We start from the raw sequence: 19,489 nt of genomic DNA on the forward strand, positions 1-19,489 counted from the left end.
TATATATGTCTTAAGTATAATTTGGATATTCGGGTACAGCCCTACACATTTCACACAACTGTATTAGGCTGGTTGAAAGCAATAATATTAAGTTGACCAGAGACCACTCCACATTTTTCGCAAATCTTTACATGTATGGCAGCCCTTCCATTCCAGTTTCTGTTGAACTCCAACACAGAGAAATGTTATCAGTAGTTTATGGAATAAAATAAAAACATTTTAATTCTACTCAACCACATACCTATAAATAATAAAACCAGAGAAACTCATGATGATGCAGTGGTCTCTTTATACTTTCCAGAGCTGTATTTTAAACATTACGTAATATTATTGCTTCCAACTGACCTAATCCCTGATATCCAACAACTACTGTATGTTGAACCTAGATTTGTCCCTGAACCTTTAATTGCAATATGACAAGTCTGTGAACCTCTTATTATCACTTCAAGACATCTTAAGGAGGAGTTTTTTCTCACTTATTGTTCTAAAAGGAATGTTATCTGAATATAAATGTTGCTTTCCACCAGACTGAAGATAAGCAGCGGGCCTCGCAGCAGTTCTCCAAGCTGCAGGCAGCCATGAAGGTTCTGGGGATCAGCGGAGACGAGCAGAGGGCCTTCTGGCTCGTCCTGGGGGCCATCTACCACCTCGGGTCTGCAGGAGCTACTAAGGGTAAGATTTCTCACTTCATTTCCCATTCTATAGCTGCATCACTTGTTGTATTAATAATGTTTCTTGAGAATAAACCTTGTATTTGTTCATGTTAAACCAACAAAAATGGCCAGAAATGAGCCTTACTATCCAAAAAAAGCCCAGCCCTTATTATCTCCCTGTACTATAGATAACACCTTGAGAGTGATGCAAGACACTTGTAATCCACACAACTGAATCATGCATTTGCACTTGCTGCAGATGTTGCACAGTGAGCAGGTGTTATGTTCTCCTGAACTGATCTCCACCTCAAAAATGAAAAGAAAGTTGTATTTGCTATGAAAATATAAAAAATGTCCTGCTCATTAAAGACATCTAAGGCGAGGAGGGGGCTATTCATGGTTTTTGCTGCTGTTATTGCTTACACACAGCAGGTGAAGTGATGCATTTCAGTTGTTCCACTCCATCCTCCAAAACAAGCTTTACTAAACGATCAAATAAAATCATCAAAGCATTGCTTGTGCAACAGAAGCTGAAGCCATTCATTGTCTATCCATCTGATGTTGGCCTTACATCTTGACAAACATTTGATCTTGTTAAAAGAATGCATCACTGGACTGATGGGAACAGAATTAACTCTTAAACATGAGGATTTGCTCCTGTCTTTGAAGCCTTTTTGTATGATGAAACCTAATGTAAGAAAGCTTTTTTTTGTTGCGTTAAAGTAATAAATCTGCCTCCCACAGCATTAGTTTTAATATAAGATAGCTGCCTTTTGAAAATACTGTGATAATGCTGTCAAAAAGATTTATATTTTTGGTAAACATAGCTTTTTTCTCAAGTATAATAGTCACATCTTTAAGCAATTTAAATAAGTAAGTAAGTCAAATGTATTTAGCGCTTTTCACAGACAAAGTCACAAAGTGCTTGACAAAACATTAAAACATCATAGGAATCATAAAATAACAAGTGACCACACAAGCCACGTAATGTAATTGCAACTTGACTTAAAAGCTTTCTGTGTTAGCAGTACACTACACAGTACAATAAATCAAAATGACAAACAACCTAGATATCACAGTTTAAATGTATAGCAGCAGTGACTCTGTATGTTGGGCTTTTAAAATGTTTGGACGCACTGTAATTACCAGTCTTTTATACAGAATTGCTTGCCAAATTATTGTCAGTGATCCCCTCCAGCCGGCTGCCAATCTTTTTCATGGCCATATAACGCCATCCGGGAACAGTTTTAAAATGTTCTGCAATTATTATTGTCCCATGATACAGAACTCAGCTCTGATTAGCAAATGACCGCCTGATTTATGGACTTCAGACGGCTTTCCCCCATTAAAAACACTGTTTAGAAGCAATGCATGATAGTATGATGGGATAGAAGTTATGACCAACACATTCATGGCATTTATCATTTGTCTTTCTGCGAAAGGATGCATTGGATTTACAAACAAAAAACAATTCTCTAATCATATTTTGGACTATTAAAAAGGGTTTTTTCGGTTCCAGGAATGAGTTGATTATCGCACACAATATTAAATGTTCATTGGTCGTGATTCTTTATTATGTGACACAAGAGGGCAGCACTGGTCTCTAATCCACCAAAACTAATTATAGGGACCGCCTGAATTGAACTTGCATTTCCCTGTATAACATACTGGCAACACTTCTATTAAGTGTATCAAACCGTGAGTCTGGATGCTTTTAAGGGCAAATATTATCCATAAATATTAAAAAACACAAATCTTTTAAGACTTACAAACTCCTTGAGACAGTGATATCCAGATATATTGGCAAACCCAATGTCCTTTATTTATGTATTGCTATTGTGGTGGCGAATGTCTATCAAAGCAAATATTGAAATGTCTGTACTTGTCTTTTTTAACCATCCTGCTTATCATGGTGAAAAATATGTGGGGCTTCTGCAGCGCTGATGAAACAGATACAGAGCCCACTGCTCTGTGTGAAATCCCACAGTTTCCCTCTCAAGTCTTAGAAGAGACCACTTCATGGTGGATTAAAACCAACGTTTGCGTTTCTATCGGCATGTTTCCATCACTCAGGCGCCAGATTAAAGAGAAGCTTGTGTTTCCCAACAGAAGTCTTTATGTACATAGAGGAAGTGTTTCCCTTCTGATAAGTTTAGCTTTTATTCTCAAGATAACTAAAGGGCTGATTATCAGTTATCACTTCAACTTCATAGACTCCAACATGAAACAGAAGTTGTGAAAGCTAGTGGATATATATTTTCAAATTCATAAGCTAAATGTATTCAAGCCAGTATTTTTAAGCATGCTTTTCTGTGATTGTTTTTGACTAAGTTTGCTAAAGAAAATCTGATTTTGTATATACATATATATACAGTATGTCTACTGTATATATATATGTATATACAAATATATATATAAAAAAAAAAAAAATAAAAATAAAATAAAATGAGTATATAATGACAATGACTTAACTAGAGGGGGTGGGAGCAAGCCCCCACTGACCGTCTGATTGGTAGATATTTGTAAATGTAAACGCTTTGAGGGGTTGCAAAGACTGGAAAAGAACTATATACATGCAGTCCATCTAGCCTTTTAGTGTATGTGCTCACCAGCTGTGTCAGTGTCAGCTTGACCACAGACAAATAATGCTCCCCTGTCAGAGAAAGGCCTGAAACGGAGCTACCAGGCTAGCAATGTGCCTTGGGTGGTTGGCAGAAGGACTAATGGAGATTTTTTCGATGCACGTGTCTCAGCTGGCAGGAAACAATTTGCACGTCACGAGTGGGCCCAGAAGGCAGCCTACCTGCTGGGCTGCACCCTGGAGGAGCTCTCCTCCTCCATCTTCAAGCACCAGGCCAAGGGCACGCTGCCCAGAGCCAGCTCCATCCGCCAGGCCTGCGACGAAAATGGCACCGCAGACTCAGGTACTCCACAGACCAGGTTTTAACCAACACACTCTTTTCCTCTTCATTCCTCACAGCCAACTCCCCCCCATCCCCCTCTTCTTCCTTCCTTCTCTTTGTCACTACACACACACACACACACACACACACACACACACACACACACACACACACACACACACACACACACACACACACACACACACACACACACACACACACACACACACACACACACACAGACAAACGCCTCTGCTCATCACTGCAGGGAAATTGCATGCTCTGGAGAAAGTAAAGCTTATCTTAGTAATGAATACCGCAGCTTTACAATGGCTATTGACAGATAAGTACACACACTGTGTCGGGACAAGCAATTTTGGATTTGCTCTTCGTTCCTCGTCCTTGAAATCATAATTGCCTCACATTGATTTTTCACATGTGCAGGTCCTCTGACTTCCATCAAGACTGCAACACACACTTTGAAGGGCAGGAGGTTGCAGTTAAAAGTCTGTCAGAGAAGGGATGGGCAAACTTGACCTCCGTTTCACTTTTCAAGTGGTTACCTCCCTCACACATGAACATACAGACCAAATTCCAGACAAACCTCTACACGCTAACCCGCTTCCCGTTTACTGTGTTTGCGCGTTTCTGTTGAGGTGTTGAAGACTGGATGTGGGAGTTATTAAACCGTCCAACAGGAAGTCATAATCGGCCCTTACTTAACCAACTGCCCTGCCTGACCAGGTGCAAGGCTGTTTGGGCCCTTTTTATGAAACATTGAGTAGAAATAGTTCCATGCAAACATTTTACCTCCTAGTAAACTGTGCACACATATTGCACATGTTGTAGTTTTATTTGTTTTACTTAGGATCATAAAAATCAGTTTGACCACTATAAAAAAGGAACCTTGTACCTATTTGAACTTAATATTATTGTTTTCAACTAACCTCATACAGTTATGGGAAATTTGTTGACATATTACATTTAATGAAAGTCAACGTTTCAGTTTTTTCAGTGCAGTCTAGAAATGCTTCACATTTTCAACTAATGGGAAGGTTTTGAATATTTACATGCAACGCTAATAAAAACTAAAACCAAGCGTTTCAGAAACATTAGATTTTATACCTGAAGTGTTTTTAAAAAAAAAGCTAAGCCGCTAAAGCATTTTTGGGGTTTTATCATAATTTATATTTATTGTTTTTCAACCAAGAGATGCTGATTCCAAGCCATTGTTACAAAATGTTACGACAATTCCTTTCTACCAAAGAGGGAGAAGTTAAATCCTGAGTCTTGTTGAAGTATTCACATCCAACACCTTAAAGAAGGGGGCTTCATTCGGCTGTGAGTGTGACTACAGACTTCGCTCTTCACAAAGTGGGAGTGTGTAGGGATCGGTTTGGAAGTGAGCCACAGTCATCGATGTGTGTGCGCATGAAAATATCCCTGTGGCACCATCAACACACTATTTGGTGTGAAATTGAAGTAATTAGGAGAGCTTAACAGGTGGACATTGCCGCTGGACACAGACATAAGTATGCACGGCTCTGACCAATTCAGAAACACCTGAATCCCAAATGATCCCGCTTTAGACTATTGGCAGACAGTTTGTGTTCCTCATACCCGCCGTCGGAAATAATAAGCACAAATATAATGCTGTTTAATCTACTTTTAGAAACAAATGGTGTTACCATAGTTCCAGGGAAGCTTTTGCTGCTCAGAAAATGTCTTCTTTGTATTAAACTGGCTCTTATTTTCTTTTGTTAATAGAGGTTTGTGAACTGTTTATTTGTTGTAATGTTTTCTGTGTCTGGCTGCCTCTCATTGCAGGATCCAAGGCTTCGGGCATGGACTGTTTAGAGGCCATGGCATCAGGGCTTTATTCTGAGCTCTTCACTATTCTCATTTCTTTAATAAATAGGTAAGTATTTCTGATCAAGCACATGTTTGAAGCTGTGTCAATTGTAGATGGCATTATTTTTAACTGCACTTTTTTATAATGGAAACCTACTTGGGTGCTTTGTGCATCTTATAAAGAGGATACATTATGAACAAGTCTTGTATATTACATTTACTTATCTGGATTTCTTTCCAACCCATAAAATGTGAAAAGAGACGAGCAATCATTTTTTTGTGGGCTGTCACAAACAAAAAACACAGGATTCTACAAGCAATTCCTATTTGGCTCCATTTCATATGTCTGATATCTAGGATCTCCCCCCATAACTTGAATAATTACTTAAAGAATCCACATTTTTCTAGCAAGCCAATCTGGAAAGACTGGTAATTCTGGATAGGGTCTTAAAGAGACAGGTGTTAAAACAGAGTGTTTTAGACATAAGGTATATGCAGATAGGACAGTATGGAAAAATAATCGTTTATTTTAACATCTAAGCATGGGATTATATTGTAGTAAAAAAAACAAAATACAAGCATAAACCTAAAGATGTTGATGAAATGTCCCCTTTAAACAAAACAATTGTAAGTCTGCTTGACATATTAGATATTATTTTAAATTGTCAATACATTACTGTCATTGTTAAGCGATGTCTGTCCAGAAAACGCTGGTTTGTAATGTCTTTCTGATAAGTTTACAAGTATAAGTATTTATTCATAATACATACAACGTGTCTGTACTGATCTATAGTGTAATCAATTTGAATACTACAGCTCCAGTGCTTAAACATAATAATACTGTTAATTCTATATATACTTTAGCTTTTAACATCTGTCATATTTATATACCTTGATACATGTATATTACTCTATACATAACTGCATTTTGTTGTCCCTCTACTTGAGCTATCTGCAGTGATGATACAGTTGAATCTAATCTAATCTCATGAAATGCTACAGTATTCTAGCTCAATGGCTCGGGTTTAGGCGCTAACCCAAACCTAAGATTATGTTTAGTGAGGGTTAAAGTTGGAGATGACGTTGGGAGAGTTAAGGTTAAAACTAGGGGTTACATGCAATGAATGCAATCAATAAAACATACTCTCAAGTATTTCAATGTTTCTGTGTGTGTTTACCCTGCGTGCTTCAGGGCCTTGAAATCCAGCCAGCACTCCCTATGCTCTCTGCTCATCGTGGACACGCCGGGCTTTCAGAACCCCCGGCTGGCTAAGCGTGAATGCGGCGCAACCTTCGAGGACCTGTGCCACAACTATACTCAAGAACGCCTGCATTCCCTCTTTTATCAGCGCACTTTCATTCAGGAGTTGGACAGATACAAAGAGGTGAGGACATGTGAAGTGTTAGGCACCTCCAGGGTTAGGAGGGTTATTTAAAAATGTATTCCATTAAAATAACTAATTACCTGTAAAATATGTGATTTCATCAAAGTATAAAATTGATGTACTGTACCCTAGTTACTTTCTTTTACTTTGGAATATTTCAATATGAAATACAGGCAAACAAATACAAGAAAAAGAGATATAAATAACACGCTACTCAAATGTATTATTTAAAGGGGTGTCCCCACACCGGGGAACTCACGCAGCGTCAGAAAATAAAACCCTCTCTCTTTTCCTCCGTACCCAAATCTTTTAAAAACGGGGGTACAACGAGCGGATACAGATTTGCTGCCGATATGACGTCAAATCGGCGGCGGACCCACAGAAGGTTGCTATCAGAAACAATGCCTGACGTGTTTTGGACGTAATCTCGTCTTTCTTTACATTAGCAAGCCTCGCTAACACTCAGAGCTAACCTGTACTGAAGAGCACATGTGTTTAAAAAGCAGGACATAAAATTTTTTTTTTATTCTTGACGTGCTTTAGAACAGGATGCCGTTTTATCACAACCGAATTTAACTTTATCTCCGGTAGAATTCTGATCAGGCATTTGAATCCGCCTCCTCTTCTTTCTTTTTTTTCAAACTAAGGACCCAAAATCCGTTTCTCTAACAGGGCTGCAAAAGAGGGGTTTGAGCATTATGAGGCATGGCTACAATGGGTGAACTATTTGGTATTTTATGCAAAACACTTCACAGACATGTTTTGTATAGGTATGGCCCTACAATATATTTTTCCAATATAGCATGATAGGTCCACTTTAAGGCAACAGCACAATGCATACTTAGAGAAGCAAATATTTTATATTAAAAGTGTGTCCTCTGCTCATGTTTGTAAAATGCCAATTTCAGTTTTCATAAATGTATTTTTTGCCTCTACTCTGACATGTTCACATGCTTAAAAAGTGCATCATTTCCTTTAACTGCCAGTTGCTACAGCACCTCTTTGTCCCGCCCCTTAGCCTATCATGTTCAATGTGTTGGAGAGCTAGCCAACAGATCGGAGAGTGTAACATAGTGATGTCACTATGTTACGGAAGTAAACAAATAATTGCAATGGATGCGTTTCAGGCAGAGGGGGAGCCTCTGGGAGAGAAACTCCCTCTGGAGGGAACTTTGGTATTTTAGTCTTTGCAGACCATTTACATGCACAAAAACCTGTAATACACTACAGGAAAGGGAAACCCCCAAAAATATAATAGGGCCCCTTTAGGCATATTCATTCACTAGTCAAGAGAGCCACAATGTAAATACACAATGCATGACCAGACATAATTGACCTTATACTGAAAATCTAATTCAGGAAGTACGCCTACCTATTCTACTACAAAATAGTATCTTTGACAAAGCCTTTATTTGTAAAAGCTTTGTCAAATCAGATGTAGACTCCTTTGATAATGACAGTTTATTAATAGCTGGATGGCACTGCTTGCACTGAACAGTAATGTAGTTCAGTTTTTTTCCTTCAAATGCAAAAGAAGTTATGATTAGCTATGGTTTCAACAGAGAATCGCTTCACTTGGTGCATTGAGACTCGGGAAGTGTTGTAATGTGTGCTTCGTAATATATCGTTCTTTATTTTAATATGCATTGTAACATTATAATCTCAATTTTTTTTTATGTACGATTATGTGTATTTTTTAATATAACTGAAAGGGAATACCTTGTTTTTGTAAGATAATTACGCTATCCCGTTGCTTGTATTCCGTTACACCCCAAGCCTGTGCACCGTGCACAAAAACATAACTTCCCTTTCTTCTTCCTACCCCTCTCCCTTTGTCTCTCAGATATATCAACTCCAATAGCGCATGTGCTCATACATCAGATACACCATCCCTCCCACCTGTCTCTAGCTGTGACAAGGCAAAGTAGATTGTGTGTTAGACCTCCTCATTAGGGATGCCAGTCTTCACCTCTTCTCAAAGATCAAAGTAAAGTCACCCACGACTGCCTTCGGGAGAAACGCCCAGCTGCAGAGCGGCGGTGCGGCTCCCCCAAGAAAGAACTATTCTTCTTCTGTCCTCCTTTGAGTTTGTCTAGCAGTGCAAGCCACTACGACTGGGCCCAGGCATAATACAAGTTGATATATAGTGATGGATATGAGATAAGTTCTTTCATCACTTGCATAAATATATCCACTCATTACTGCTTTCCAAACTTTAATCTTAAGGAAGGGAGGAAATTGGGTTTTGTGAAATGTCCTCCATGGAATAAAGTTCAAATAAACTCAAATAAAATGCCAATAAGTAGAAAAATGTGCAATGAAAAGATATAATAAAGTATAATACAAAAATAACAAGTTGAAATAAACATGTGCAGTAAAAGATACAAATAAAATAGAATGAACATTTTTATTTAAAAATAAAAACCAAAAAAATGTGCAGTAAAGAGATTAAAATAAAAAATATAATTTTTATAAACATGAGGAGTACATTTTAAGAATGTGCAGTAAAAACATACAAATAAAATAGTATAATAATATGTATACAAAAATGAAGTTGAATTGAAATGTGCAGTAGAAAAATATTTTAAAAATAAAATAGAACAGATATTTATACAACCATAAGAATGTGCACATTGTAAGGGTTATTTTATAACTCAGCCAGAGCACACTAAAGCTTAGCAGAAATACTGCTTTTAATTCTTTGAACAAGGATCCAGGGATGTATCACCCACATCCACTCCTACATGTGCCCGGGAGAAAGGGAATTGGAGCGAAATGAAGTATAAATGCATAAATATGTGGAGTGTAATTCTCTCTTGTCGGTGCAACTTGAAAATACAAGAAGCTGTGAAACTGGTATTAAAAAAACGGGTCAAACTCGTTTGACTCAGCGCACAGTATCAATAATGGCAGGTTAAACTGTGATACACATATAAGGAACATTCTTTTTTAAGTCCAAATTAAATTGAGAGCTTTAACTGTGTGGAGAGTTTTTGTATATCTTCTCCACAGCAGAGAACAAAAGTCATTTTGGCTACTTCACACACACTGTCAACTGGAACACTGGCATCTGTTACGGCCACACTAATAGCAGCGCCAGCATTTCCCCACATTCCCAATGCAGCTAGTACTTTGTCACTGCGAGCCGCATTACGCCTGATCTGCTCGGGCGAAGGGCATTTACTCTATTTGTTTCCACTTTAATCCCACAGATGTTGTTATGTGCAACAGTAATGAAATATTTAGAGAGTGAGTTTCCATTTACCTATAGGAAAAACAGTCTTGGTAAATGTCAAATGTTGTTGTTGTTATTATAGATTCGTTGTGGCTTTTAGTTTTCTTACATTTAGTATGCCTTTGTTTTTTTCTTTTTCTATTCTGGAGAACGTCCAGTGACTGGGGCTTTTTTCAGATAACAATTCCTTTTTATTATTCCTTTTTTTAATAATACATTTTTTGTTGAATCCTTTTGTCTATAAAATGTCTGAAAATAGTTTCAAACTGCCCATCATATCTCATGGCGATAAAATATCTTATTTGACTGGCAGGAAACTGTTTTCATTTTGCCTAAAACATTGCTGAAAGTTAACATTATTACATTGATTAATCGCTGAAGATGAACCGAGGATGTTATGATATGACATTCACATTTATATGAGCCTGGGTGACAAAATACACACAATAGCTACAGTTTTGTAAACCTCATTGAACATTAATTGAAAAAGATAGATATAATTATTTCCCTAAAGGTTTTTATTTCACAAAATATTCTGCTTCAATCCCTATTTATTGGCTTCAAGCCTTTCCAAAACCAATATTTCACTGATAAGTTATATAACTACTTAAAAAAGTGATTTTATTTTCAGGGAGATGATCTCATAAAATATTACAATTGAAGCTTAATTTGAACACCTGACTAGAAGCTTCTTATGTAAACATTTTCGATCAGAATATCAGAATACCTTTATTAGTCCCACAGAGGGGACATTTACGTAGCCCTTATTCCTAGTTCATTTAAAACTACTTTCACAACACCATTGCATTTTTTAGCGGCAGCAAGTATGACCAAACTAAAATTGGCATTCAAACTGTGGTTCCAATGTTTCCTGGCTTTCTGGAAAAGTTCCTCTCCCTGAAAGGGGACAGCAGGCTCCTCACTTACACTTCCCTTACAACTGCACCCACAGAGGAACAGTTTCATCCTTCATATCTCCATTACTATTTCAAGAATATCAGCCCCCTCTTGATTAAACATATTCCTCTATGTCCATGAAATGACATAAACCCAGCGCTCCCTTCTTCTCAGCATGTTAAAATATATGCCAATAACTGAATGACTTTTTATTCCACACTATTCAAATGTCTTGTTTCTGTTATTTAGTATCATTACTAACAAGTACAATTGTTATCACATTGAAAAACAGACTAGTGCAATATCCAAATTGCTTTTAAGTGCAATATTTGTAACAGGCAAAACATGTCAAAGCATCGTTCTGAATGTATTATTGCTGAGAAGATGCTCCACCCTACAAATAGTATTCAACAAACTTTATAAAAATCCTTCTTTGGTTCAGATTCTCCCAAAAAATCACACCATGATCATTTTGTTATCTCTTTCAATAATAATGCGAATAATGGTCCACATTGCAATATTAATCAAATAATATCAATTAGTTATTTGTTGCCAACTCCTGCAGACATCCAGTACGTTATACTTATGATTCCAAAAAAGTATTATATATTTTGTTTTTTATACAGTACATGCTCCAAAAACTTTTTTCACATGGTCTCATATTGTTTTTATTTCAGTTCATCAAGCATTTCCTTAAACTATTATAAATGTAACATTTGTGTAACATAATAAAGCATCACAAGTCATTAAAGAGTGTCTCAATCTGCGTCTCCAGGAGAACATCGAGCTGGCTTTAGATGACACCGAGCCCAGCACCTCCCTGTCTATAGCAGTGGTAGACCAAGCCTCAAGTCAAGCACTGGTAAGTTCAATTTTTTCATGTCTGTTATTTCTCGTGAAAATATATGGATATTTTCATGCATGGATCTGGTGTTTCCTCAGAATGCTTATCAGAACCCCCAATAGTTTCATTATTTGAATTGCGTTCACACAGTTTGAAAATACAAGGACAATCATAGGACATGATCATAATATACTTTCTGATGCTTTAAAACAGGGGCCCAGACACTAAACCGAAAGTAAATACAGAATATATTAGTATCACATCTAGAAGTGTAGAGTTTTAATATTTCATACAGAATCACTACAAGCTAAAAAACACCTAACAATGACCAAATACCCTAAGATATAACCCAAACAACTACTGTACATCGTCTGAAAACATCAATTTCATCAGTCTCCACATTGATCTTAAATAGGTAAGATATAACAAGCACATATTTGACAAAGGGAAGATAATAGTACACATTAAATGCATTTTAGAGGAAAGTAAACTGTAGTCAAGCTTTGAAATATTTGCTTAACATATTACACTACATGTCACTTGTTAGATGCTTTTATCCAAAACGACTTACATACTCAATACTGTGGAAAATCCCCACAGGAGCAATTTGGGGTGAAGTGTCTTTCCCCAGGGACACAACGACATGCTGACTGCAGTGGGGTTTGAACCTGTGACCCCGTGACTCAAACACCAACACACAACCCACTGCGCCACACGCCTCCTACTAACATATGCTGAATTGAGCGCTTTTTGAAGACAGACAGTATCAACCGTTTCTGTTTCAATCTCATTCCGACATCTGCAAACCACACTAAAGCTGGTAAACAGAAGTTGAAGTTGTTTTGCCCTTTATAAGATAATGTTTCCTCATATGTGTGCAAGAGAAAATAAGTTGGGATAATATCTCACAGTCTGTCGGCATTGACTACATTATACATTACACAGGCATTGTGAGGCATTCCATTTTCACATAGAAAACTCTGGATACCCTTTTGCTTTTAAATTCAACAATAAATATTATCTTTTAGCTTCAGACGCTTTCTTATTAAAATATTAAAAGGCTGAGGCTCAAAAGAGAGGGCAGGAGAAGGAAAAAGAAAGGTTAGAGAATTGACTTGGAGTGAGAAAAATCAATGATTGGCCTCTGCAGCCTTTTCACCATGGAAACAGACATGGCAGAGTTTCTAGAGTCATAGATCACTGTGTTATAATTCCAATGTTGTCAGTTTGACTGCTTTACTTTTAAGGGGGTCCATACACTGATGGGAGAAGCACTGAACTGTAGCACATCACTCTTAAACCAAAGGGGTACAAAAAAACGCTGATTCTTCAAAGTGATTTCTAAAGTAAACTAAACAAATCTGCTGGTTGGAATGAAAAGATCCATTATTTTCACTCACATATATGTTTTTTCTCCCGTTGTATCTCAGATGTCCTTTATCGCTCTAATGCTCAATTCATTGCGAGCCTCACAGTTGTCATATGTCTTCTCCAAACTGATACTCTGTGTTGTATTTGAAGTCAGCGTAGTGTGCACTGCTGATAAGGGTGTCTCCAGTGTAACTTCATGATAGCTGCTTAAAACTGTTTTTGTTTTTTTCATTCTTATTCCCAAGCTATCAGTGTGGATATTGTTCCCACTGGAGCTCATTGTCATCTGAAAAACAATAGCTGCTTAGTTTATGTCTTTGGGCAAATAAAAAAAAAGGGCCTTATTATACTCATGTTCAAGTTTCATATTTTTTGTTAGTGCCTCTACTGTGACATGTCTCCATGCTTTAATGTTCAAAAAGCTCTTTACTTTTCTCACACTGCCTGTGCTGCAGCAACTCTTTTCACCCTCTGTCTGAAACCAGAGCCCAGTCTGCTCTGATTGGTTAGCTGGCCGGCTCTGTTGGGATTGTTCAACCGCTTAGAGGTGTACCACCCCTTAGTCACGTTCAATGTGTTAGAACACAAGTGTTACACAGTGATGTCACTAGAGAAACTCCGTCTGGAGGGAACACAGGGATTTTAGCCTTTGCAGACCATTTACGTGCACAGAAACCTATATTACACACTACAGGAAAGGGACAACCCCAAAAAGCACAATAGGGCCTCTTTAATGTAGTACTCTGTTTTGAAGTATGCAAAAGTAAAGCTTCATGCCAAATAAAGCTTGGCACAAAAAAACCTTTCCGTTGCACTTATCCCATAATCATTAATAAGAGTGGGTTTTATTTTCTTCTGTGTTCACGCTAATTGTAATACTAATTGTATTACTTTTTAATCCCTTTTTCCTCCTGCCATTTTCCGTATTCATGAGCTCTTTCTTGTTTCCATTTCAATTATAAGCAAAAGCTAAGTTGATGATGCCATTATCACAGTGACTTGCTGCAGGGTGCAGGGAGCGCAAATGCTTTTGAAACTTTAATTTCTAATGCTAGAATGACTCTCAGGCCTCTCAGCTCATACTGGGGAAAGCACACTACTTTCACTGACATTTAGTATAATAGAATATTTAAGGAAACACTGACCTTTCTTAATTAAAAGGTTTTTCTTTCCCTTTTCTGCATTACAGTACAATATGTTGTCCTTTTCCAGGCCAAACAGTTATATCTGTTTTCTTGTAAACATGATTTATGTCTGTTTTCATTGTTGCTTTCTTTGTAAGGCACTTGGATTTTGACAAGTGCTCTATAAAAAAAAAAGAAAAAAATCTTTTTTAGAGGCCAGCCCTCAGCATTTGAAGGATAATCTTCAGAATCCTTCGTAATTATAAAGATTGTTTGCTGTGAAAGAAAAGGCAGAAATGTCCTCTGATTCATGAATGTGTTCCCATTGAATAGCTAAAGCAAGCTAAATGTCCTTGTTGCCATGTGGTTTGTTACACACTCTTTAGCCTTTTGATTAGCAAACATTTTACACTCATGTTCTGTTGTACACAAAGGATTCAAGGCAAAATATAACATGTTGTGTCCACACTAGATTTTCATAAAGGAGCTACGACCTCTGTGCGTTTATGAGAGCGTACATGTTTGTTTGACAGGTGCGGACAGTGAGGACAGATGAGGCGCGGGGCCTGCTGTGGCTGATGGAGGAGGAGGCGCTGCAGCATGGGGGGTCAGAGGAAACCCTGTTGGGACGTCTCTTTAGCTACTATGGGCCTGCCGAGGGCGAGAGCAAAGGCAAGGAGAGGACAAACGCACACACGCACGCACACACACACACACACACACACACACACACACACACACACACACACACACACACACACACACACACACACACACTCACAAATACACGCACACACATGCACACAGACACACAAACACACACTTTTCATGGGTTCAGGTTTATATGTCTTTCTACGATTTATTCACCCTGAATGCCATTGACCCACACACACATGTGCGCACATAAAATCAAAGCGAATACAACACATGGCAAGCATTCTACTTGAGTGTTTTTAAAGGAAAGGACTAAAACTTTGAAATATTTTCAAGGGTAAAGAATTATCAATTTACTTCTGTAAAAACTGCCAGACCTATGATGTATATTTTGGTGAGTTTAGCACTTAAATTATCCTAGATGTTTTCAAATCCACTTAATCAAATGAAGGTAAGAGTCTTTTTTTTGCATTGGGTCACCTTGATTTAACGTTAATGGTAGCCAAATAGCGAAACCATTTTAGTCAGTGTTTTTACCCTTTATTTTGGGGAGCAAGAGACCTAATTTGGCTTCTGGTCAAAACCTTGTACGATGAGCAATTAAGGTTATTCTAACTGGTTAGAAATTGACTGCAGTAAAATTGGCAATACATGAATGTTGCTAAATCATTAACAGGGTGTAAAGAATCGTACTTGGTATGAACTTTCATCCCTGTCAATCATTTGAAAGAGCAGAATAATTTGCCGATTCTTGCCACAGGTTTTATTCAGAAAGAGACATTCATCATGTATTACAAACGATGTTTGAGACGTGAGCAAAGACTCTTCTTTTGTGTCAAAGAACATCGATTGCATGAAGAGACCAATAGGCTATTCATCTTGATAGAATAAATTGTTCTCAAAGCACTATTCGACCAGTATCCTACTGTGGATGAGTCATAGAAATTCTCTATGTATGTAACCTAACAACGGTTTCTTCCCAAGGTTACATAATTGTATATAAGTGGTCCCTATGGAACTCAATAGAAATACATCAGAAATATATGAGCCAGGTTGGAGCTCTAGTTTATCATCCATATGTCTTGAATAGTCTATCACATGAAAAACTAGGTTGAGGACAGATTGTCTTTTATTATCACAGTATCAGTAAAGTTTATATATTTTTGTGGCAGTGCATACAAGAGGAATCGAGACAAGTTGCAGCTCTGATTAACCCTTCACACTTTACTAAAGTCATGAAGGAGACTGTTCCAGGAATCTGACACTTTCTTTTTCCATTTTCATCAGGTCACACTTTCCTCTTGAAGAGTGAAAAGGATCATCATTTCCTGCTCGGCCACAGTCACGGAACCGACTGGGTGGAGTATGACACCTGCGGGTGGCTGAACTACGCCAAGCTGAATCCTGCATCTACCAATGCTACAAGCCTGCTCCAGGACTCCCAGAAGTACGAATGAGTAATCCAACAGTATTACTTTAGTCGATTTTTCAAAAGAACTTTAGGCTGAAGTTGTGTTCTCTTACAGGAAGATCATCAGCTCGTTGTTCATGAGCCGAACTGCCGGAGCCACCGTTCTGTCCGGTTCGGTCGCTGGCCTTGAAGGCGTTTCCCAGCTTTCATTGCGCCGGGCCACTAGCATGAGGAAGAGCTTCACCACAGGGGTTGCTGCTATCAAGAAGAAGTCCTTATGTATCCAGATAAAGCTTCAAGTGGTGAGAGGAGAAGATGACAACAACAGAGAGGGGCAAATGTATTGAATTGCATATCATTTACACCAGTTATCTGCCAAGTCTCAAGGTCTAATTCATAAAATAAATAACAGAGAGGAAAGGAAGAAATATAAGCGCAATAAATTATTTCATTATCTGCTTATATAATAAAAAAGCAGCAACCTCTGGTGATGAAAAATGAAGCCAACGCAGAAATGCCAAAACTGCCCAGGGGGCGGGACATATCTAATCGGTTGACCAATCACAATTATCAATACAATTATGAAACTTGAAAATGAGCATAATAGGGCCCCTTTAATATTCAGGATGGAAGTAGCAACAGAGATAATGTACTGTATACCCTTTTCTTTTTAAATAATACAAGAAAATCATGTACATTTTCATTAACGTTTGGATGAGTTAAGACACAACTGAACATGATAATGTTCTCCTCAACAAATTGAGGAGAAACATAAAGATAACACACATGCTTGAAGTTAGGCTTTACAACAGTGGTTTCCAAACCTTTTTATAAATGCCCCCCTCGCCCCTTTTTAGATACAAATACTTTCAGCCGCCCCACCTAATTTCATACACCTACAATAACCCACTCTCAACACGTTCTTTGATGGTCTTGCAATATCATTTTAGAGAAGAAGCATTAGAAGGTACACTGCTGAATGCATCTTCTACATTTTTACTGTGCAACAGCACTCATGGCTTCCAACAAATGTTATTAAAATCGCCTCACTGCACAAAAACGGCAAGCTTACCACCTCCCTGGTAATAAACTTAACCGGAAAATGTTTTCATCAATAATTATACTTCCTGTCCCGGCGCCACCGAGTTTGGGTGCCTTACAAATTGAGATGATAAAAATTGACGTTTTATCATCTCTCTTCCGGCACTGTTATAGAGCAACTACAGTGCTTGACAAGAGCATCGTTCAGAACTGTTATGCTAGATATAACCTGCATGTGGCTATTAAAACAAACTCCCTAAAGTAGTATTTTAAGAAGTGCACATCAGAACCAGAATGCTTTACATTTGGTTGCTTTGAGTAACCTATTACATGTAGATACATCTTGGGGAGACATTGCGTCAGCCTTCCACAGTCCCTAACCCTGCTCTGTATTTTCCAGGATGCTCTCCTTGACATGGTGCGCAGGTCCAGGATTCACTTTGTTCACTGCATATTGCCCAAGGCAGATGCCCTGAAGGCTCTGAGTGGATCTCTGTTCAAAGCAGGCGAATGTGAGGCGCAAGGGGAGGCTGGAGATCCCGGCTTAATGCAGCTCGATGTAGCCTTGCTCCGTGCTCAGCTGCGTGGCTCCAAGCTGCTGGACGCTCTCCGGATCTACAGGCAAGGTGAGGCAGCGGCCAAACTCACATACTGAGCACAGGCAAAGAAATGCACAGAGCTGTAAGACGTTCTCAGATCTTCTGCTTAAGTCAAAGTAGCAATGCTGTATAAGTAAAAGTACATATAAGCATCAAAATATACTAAAAGTTACCAAAAGTAAAAGTAGTTATCCATTACAGAATAATGGATAGTATTTATTATATTACACAAATATGACTATTGGTACATTATTGAGTTTTTATCACAGCTGTTTAAGGTGGAGATTATTTTAATGACTGTATGTACTGCTGCTGTGTATTTTGTACGTTACGTTTTAGTTGATTTATGATTGTTATTAGCTAATCATCAGAATAAGTAAATGCAGTCGAGTACAATATTCCAAAATGCACAGTGTTTTAAGAAGTACTCAGATCTTTTGCTTAAGTCAAAGTTACCATGCTACACAAAAATACTCTATTACAAGCAAAGGAACGGCATTCAAAATCTTAAAACATAAAAGTATTTACGCTTTTTTAGTACTTGTTACTTGTAATGGCCCATTTCAGAATCATATTTAATAAATTACTGGAATTATTGGTGCATTATTGTGTTCGTCACAGCTGGTAAAGGTGGAGCTGTTTTAATGACTTTATTTTAGCTGCTGGGTATCTTAACCAGTGTATGATTTAGGATTTGTGTTAGCTAAAAATCTAAATAGGTTAAGTAACTAAAGCTGTGAAATAAATATAGTTGAGTAAAAAGTTAATTATTGGCTAAATATAGAGTAAAGTAGGGCTAGGGTAAGGGTTAATATCACGTAAAGTAGGGGGGTTAGCTAAAGCTGTCACATAGATAAAGTACAATGTTGGCTTCCAAAATGTAGTGGAGTTGAAGTATCGAGTAGCATGAAATTAGGGTGAGGGTTTAATGTAAAGCACAAGTTCCTCTAAATTGTGCTTATGTACAGAACTTGAGTACATGTGACCCGCTCTATCGAAATCAGTCGGAAGTCGCAACAGCTCATTTCAAAATAAACGCTGATTTGCGTAAAAAAATAGTTGTTTGGTGTTTTGTTTGATTTTAAACAAACAAAGTCTTGGCTTTCAGAATATGAAACTTTTATTTCCAAAATCACACGATAAATACATTTTTGAAAGCTTGTAAAGGGAAGAGGACAGCTCTCACTCGCACCCTGCTCTTCCGTAGCTCTGCTCCCCCTCCCTCCGGCTGACATTATGAGTGTAAGCCGTTTATTAATCATAGATAACACGGCAGGGTCTGTTACAGTTTGTTTTCATCTGATTCCAAATAAACAAAGTCTTGGCTTTCAGAATATTAAACTTGTTTCAGCAAATTCAGATGATAAATACAACTTTGAAGCTTGTAACGGCATCATTACAAGCGGAGAACGGAGTAACGTAACGTCACAGCAGGCATAACAACAGCCGGTGTTTCTCGTGAGTGTTTTCCCCGGGAAACAAACACAATACACACAAACGCAAAAATACACAAACACACAC

General features: G+C 38.0%; 1 protein-coding gene across 1 annotated transcript; it reads left to right on the forward strand.

Annotated features, from left to right (window-relative positions):
- Nucleotides 1-491: 491 nt before the first annotated feature.
- Nucleotides 492-18,024, forward strand: LOC104944365 (unconventional myosin-XVIIIa-like; the record flags this gene model as incomplete). The annotated part of the gene is made up of 9 exons (XM_010769893.1): nucleotides 492-672; nucleotides 3,407-3,577; nucleotides 5,384-5,474; nucleotides 6,600-6,792; nucleotides 11,700-11,786; nucleotides 14,797-14,935; nucleotides 16,205-16,364; nucleotides 16,444-16,630; nucleotides 17,770-18,024. Coding segments are annotated over 9 exons (1,464 nt in total), but the record flags the coding sequence as incomplete, so codon positions are not given.
- Between the last annotated feature and the right edge of the window lie 1,465 nt (nucleotides 18,025-19,489).

This window comes from Notothenia coriiceps, unplaced genomic scaffold, assembly GCF_000735185.1.
Source record: "Notothenia coriiceps isolate Sejong01 unplaced genomic scaffold, NC01 NC01_scaffold00008000, whole genome shotgun sequence".
Lineage (NCBI taxonomy): Eukaryota > Metazoa > Chordata > Actinopteri > Perciformes > Nototheniidae > Notothenia > Notothenia coriiceps.